Genomic DNA, 6,000 nt, shown 5'->3' on the forward strand with positions numbered 1-6,000 from the left:
ATTAACTTTGCAGCAATGCTTTTAAAGATCTTCCCATGAACAAGTTCCCTTCTTTTTAGCTTTCCCTTAAAGCAGTAATAAACCCTCAGTGTTTTTTGGCTTAACACGTTAAAGGGATATTAAAGCGGAGCTCCACCCAAATGGAGGAACTCTGCTTGTTTGCACCTCCACTGCCACATTTGCCACTTTTGGGGGGGTTGTGAGTGGGTACCCGATGTTGGCAGGTACCTGCTCCAACTTCCTGGTAAGATCACCACATGGCCATCTACCTCATGTCCGGCCCCTCCTCCCCGACCCCCGCCCCGCCTTCTAGAACCTGTGTGTCTCCCAGAAGACGTCGGGACCGGTAAGCACAGAATGACTTGCCTTGCACAGTAGTACACTGGCTGTGAAACCTGAAGGCTTCACTGCTGGTTTCCCTTACCCTTTCCCTTGCGATGCTGGCGCCTGCACCTGAAGCCGATGGGCAAATCGGCATGGGGTGCCAACATCGCGGGATCCCCGGACAGGTAAGTGTCCTATAATAAAGGTTAGCAGCTATATATTTGTCATTTTTTTTCCCCCCAGACTGAAACTCCGCTTTAAAGTTTGATTGGCAGCAGTGGGAGCCGATGGCACCTGCAGCTTTGTCCAATGAGGAGGGGAGAGTCCCTGGACAGCTGAGGGGAGAGTCCCTGGAAAGCCGAGGCTCTCGTGTAACATCGCTGGATCAAGGTGGGGCCCAGGTAAGTATGAGGGGGGCTGCTGCACACAGAAGGTTTTTTTTATCCTAAAGCATAGAATGCATTAAGATAAAAAAAAACTGCCTTTAGAACCACTTTTACGCCTAATAAAATAAAACATTCCCCAGGAAATTGTGTAAAATTTGCAGGTTGTAACACATTTTATTTGAATCTGAATTCTAGGCCCTTTATTCATGGTCAGATCTAAACTGATGACCTGTAGGAGCTTTTAAAATTTTTGCAGCGAAAGGGTAGGTAAAATTTTCTGCAAAAATTCATCCTTCCAAAAGCTACAGATGGAATTACATCAAAAAGGTATTTCTAGGTTCCTCCTTAGTTATGCCTGTTGCCTAGACTGTGTTGTGCACACCTGATGGGTTGACAGGGATAGCCTCTTTAATATAACTCCAAGATCACTTTCAGCCAATTTCCACGTTCCTATTCTCTTTGGAGCATTCCCTTCTACATGGGAAGTTTGGTTTTTGATAGAAATCTTGATTTTAGGACTGCTGACATTGAATAAACCAGGTACACGGATGAGCATCAATAGTTTTTGTGTTATAAGGAAGATTTAATCTTCAGGCTCTGTTGTTTGTATCTCCAGATTGCTGCCAAAGTTTCCGCTCCTCTGGCCAAGGTGGATGAGATTGTCATTCTTAGTGGTGAAAACAGCAAAATAACCAGCGAACTGAACCGCCTGCTCGCTGAAGTCCCTGTTTCTGTTCAAGCACTCACTGGTGTGGACCTGACTAAGGTGTGTAGAATGCCCTGTCCTTAAAGAGAATCTGTCTTTACTGCCTACTTTCCAAATGACGATCACAATGTCAAAGTATGTGTTTTTTTTTGTTTTTTTAAATCAGAAGTAAGGTTTTTTTTTAGTTCAATGTATACAAACAGAGAAATAAGACAAATCCTCCAGTGTTGACAGCCAGTTAAACATTAAAAAAAGAAAAAGTGCCCCTAAACTGAGCCCCCCCTCAATCAGTCCCCTAATGGCTCAAAGCCTGAAGCTTTGGGACTCGGGCCAGTACTCAGGTAGTCTCATGTCCACATCTCTCCCACTCCTCTCTCTCTTGAATAACCCCATGTTTCTTTCCGGCCTGGAACAACTACATTTTTTCTCGTGGTGGCCCGCCCATGGGTTCTCTCACGTTTGACATTTTCTCGGATCTCGCACCTTCCCCTCATGGTCTTCAATCCAAGAGACCCATGAAGCTCCCTCAGCTGGTTTTTGTTTCTACCTTGAAATTGCGACACTGGATAACCTCTCTGATGCCATGTCATCTTCCCATATCAAAAAACATCCTTTGAGTCTACTTGCCTACATTCCCCAGGAGCACCTCGTACATCCTTGTATATCCTTGATATACTCCTCCCTCATCTCTATAGGTACCCCAACTTCTCTATCCTAAGTCCTCAAGTAATAAGGAGGATGTCTGTTGCATCCACAGCATCAGCACTGGGGTGACATTATCTGACTAGTGGACAGAAATCGAGGGAGAAGAGAAACCTTGGAATACTAGTCGGTACCAGTGTGCAAAAGTGTATTTACTTTTCAAGGATAAATCACATCTAAAGTTAGGTGTCCTACTTGTGGATGTTGCTGCATTATGTAAAGCTATTAGAATAGTCTTTTACATATTAGAATGGGGTGTCTTGAGACTCTCCAAAATTTTAAAGGGTGCCTCAACTGGAAAAAGATTGAGAAACACTGCTATAAGGTACTCCACCACTGGTTTTGATTCCCAAACTGCATTGCCAAATTGAACCCATCTTGTAGTGATAGATGTTTCCTGGGATGCGGTCAACAAAAAGATGAACTACATACCTGGTGGTCCTGCCCCGTCTAGTGGGATTTTGGTCAAGGTTCTTTGGACTCCTGGTCACTCTTCCATGTAGCTACCCGCAGAGACGCTAAATTGGCACTGCTTCGCTGTCTGATCCCAGGCCTTTTCTCCGATCAGTAGAAATGGGCCACCTATTTATTTATTGCCGCAAAACATGCTATAGCTAAGGCCTGGAAAAGCCATCTGTTTTGTTTGCAGAGGTAAAGAGCATCTTAATGAAAGATGACCAGTATCCTCCACGACTTTCACGCTAAATTTCTTAAGGTGTCCACCCTGTGTGGGTCTTGCGCTCTTCCAACTTTGCACCCGAAAACCTGGGCCTCTCTAATTGATCTCTTCTGCCTCCCGGCCCCGGAACTCCATCCTGCGCCCACCATTCTTCAATTCTCTTCCCCTTTTTCTTTTTCCTTTGCGTCTCCTCTCACTTCCTCCCCTTTATCTGCCCCCCCCATTTTTTTTTTCCGCTCTTTTGTGCATGCGGTGTAGGTTGCATCTATCCAAATTTTTGTGGGTTGCTCCATGCCACAGCCCCTGTTCCCCACTGCTCAGACACCCTGTGTTGACTCCCCACTCTGTTTGGAGGGTTACTGCTGTTTGACAGTTTACGACTTAAAACACATTCTTTATGTGTATTCTTATGTTGTATCATGTTATGCCTACTGTTCACATCCCCTGCGTGGGATTATTACGGCTGTACTTTCTAATATCTCAATAAAAAATATTGTACCAGAAAAAGGAAAAGCAGTACATTTTGACAAAGCCACAGTGAACAAATCAGCAAGGCATTTGAACTCCTGTAATGGTGCCAAACCAAAAAGAAAGACAAAGAAAGTACCTCCTTGTATTTTGTTATAGGCAAACCTGATTGACACTGGAGGAGTAGAATCACTGTAAGTAATGTCGGAGTAGTTAAAGCAATCTATGCATCAGTGGGTCAAGTGGAGCAAGGCCTGCAGTAGTTACCCAAGCTTCCCAAAGTTTGGCAAACTTCCCAGGGCAAACACGATGTATGTAGGTCAGATGATCATATCACAAAACAGTTCCCATATTTTGCCTCCAATTCTTCAGTCGGAGGAGCCTCTGATTTCCAGCATAGAAGAATAACATTTTGAGCCTGACACTGAGCTTTGGATAGCGTAACACGGTCTAAGACTCCTAATAGGTCCTGTTTGGGGTTGAGGGCTTTGGCAGTTTTGAAATACTGAGTTAAGTGTATTGACTACTGACTCCCAATACCTATGTAGTTTTAAACAAATCCGTGTAATTTCAATTTTTTTTTTTTACTTTGTTTTTTTTTCTTTTTTATCCAAACTCCCTTTTTAGTCGCCTTACACCTTTCTAGGTGCCATATTTACCTTTTCACAAGATTTTTCGTGTAAATATCACACCCACATATCACGCAAATAGCCATTACTACAATGTACCACTATAATGTGAACAAGGCCTTAATTAATACAGTTGACCATGCAGTCAGTTTTTCAGTCCTCAATAACCATCGGCCTTATACTGTATGTATTAATGAGAAATTCTATTTTTTATGTGTGCATTCAGATTCTAAAAGCTCAGGTTTTCTGTTTTTTATTTTCACAGATCCCTCTGATACAGAAAGCCACTGGCATCATGACATAAGATGGAGGACAAGATGCCACCCCTTGTTCACTTCAGTGAAATGCCTTCAAACATGTCAGGACTCTGTTTTACACAGAAAAGACAATTTCAGTTACATTTGAAATATCTGGTGCCTTACATTTCAGGACCAGAATACAATGTCTCATTTCATTTTGTGTATTTAGTTGTCATCAGTTGATTTTATTTTTTTATGTTTGATAGTTACTTGATTTCTTTCTATAACGCAATGTTTGCAAGGCAGACTTCTTTATTTGGCTGGAGTCACTGCCTCGGTGCCTTCAGGCTTTTCACCCTCTGGTGTATACTGTCAGTGCTGCCAAAATGCTGCTTTTCATTTTTAAATGCAAGGACTCCAGCCATTTTGATTTGTTATTTATGGCCCTGACCCATGGCGCCTGCCGCTAGATGTATTTGTGTGTCAGAGCTGACTGCTCTTCATCAAAGTGACCCATGTATAATCACATCAAAGATCTGGCCTTGGCTACAGTTGCTTAGCATCTTACTGAGAATCTATGCAGGTGACTAAATATTGTGCTTCAGTAGCTTGGAGTGCTCATTGCCAGCCATTTTGTTAGGTGTTGGCTGAGTAAATATCATATGTAGCGCAGGCCTAGTCACATAATGACACTGCTTACTGCTGGTGCTCATACCCTTTCTCATGCCTCAAAAGCCTTTACTTCCTGGAAAAAACGCTTACTATTGCCTCTTTAAATAGACTGGTGTTTTTTTAATTGCACAAGGTTGTTCATTTCTCTGAAATTTCTTTGGAAAGCATTTAACTTGTGAAATGTGCCCTAATATATTATACACCGAGTGGTTATATAGCTATATATACATATATATGACACTTATATGTGATAGAGTAACTTTTTACTGTAAAGAAATTTCTTAATTATCAGAGGAGTTATTACTTTTTTAGTTATTCCCTAAAAGTAGTAAAAATTCTGAATGATTTGAAAGGGGATTTTACCTTTTATGAATATCGGTATTCATTTTTTCATACTTTTTATAAAGCCTTTCTTTTTATTTTAAAAGCAGTTTTTCAGGTTCTCCTGCTTTCTATGCCAGGAATGAAATAATCTGCGTTCATTTCCATCTAATTTTTTTAAACATATTTTAGTTTGGTCCTAATACATTATACCTCCTAGCTGTCTTGTAATCTGCTGAAGTGTTTGGCGCTGTTTTTCTCAGTGTCAGAAGGAAGTTTTGTCGTTCAGTCTGTGTTTCAGCAACTAATTGGTTTGCCCCATTTCATTTTACAGGCATTAAAGAAAGTAGTTTGATTATTAAGGGGCAATACAGATTGGCTGGAAATAACCTTCCACAGGACGCTAGTAAATGGGCCTCATGAAGTCTCCTAGATTGTCAGCCATATTTAAAAGTACCAGACAATCTGAGCTGATAGTGATGAAACATATTTGACAGTTACACTTATTCCAAATAATAGGCACATTGTTTGCTGTGCCTGTAGTTTTTTTTCTGCCATTTTCACAATAAAGTAAAAATGTCTAAGAAGTAGTTGCTGTTATTTTTATGTTTTTTCCTAACCTATGTTGTTTCAAGTAGGACATCTAGTGCTGATTTGTATCCAGTCAGTTCTACCAAAGCAAATTCTGCAATTCAGAAGTGTAATGACGTTTTATTTGACGGTGATGTTACACTTAAATTAGGGATGTTATTTATATACTGTGTGCGCTATATATTATATATTAGGAATCTGGGATTGTTGTTTTTTTTTTTTTTTTTTTATCTATCCTTTTATGTCCGGATGATGCCTTAGATCTAAATCTGTCTTCCTGTAT

The 6,000-nt window shown here is 41.0% G+C and overlaps 1 protein-coding gene across 2 annotated transcripts in view; it reads left to right on the forward strand.

Moving 5' to 3' along the window:
- Window positions 1-5,332, forward strand: part of FLOT2 (flotillin 2) — a 102,567-nt gene extending 97,235 nt beyond the window's left edge. For both annotated transcript variants that reach the window (XM_082244838.1, XM_082244837.1), the window contains exons 10-11: window positions 1,327-1,476; window positions 4,160-5,332. In XM_082244838.1, the coding sequence (XP_082100964.1) occupies window positions 1,327-1,476; window positions 4,160-4,198 (189 nt within the window). In that variant the 3' untranslated portion in view covers window positions 4,199-5,332. The remainder of the gene's footprint in view (window positions 1-1,326; window positions 1,477-4,159) is intronic.
- Window positions 5,333-6,000: the final 668 nt, after the last annotated feature.

This window comes from Pelophylax lessonae (assembly GCF_965119305.1).
Source record: "Pelophylax lessonae genome assembly, chromosome: 2".
Classification (NCBI taxonomy): domain Eukaryota; kingdom Metazoa; phylum Chordata; class Amphibia; order Anura; family Ranidae; genus Pelophylax; species Pelophylax lessonae.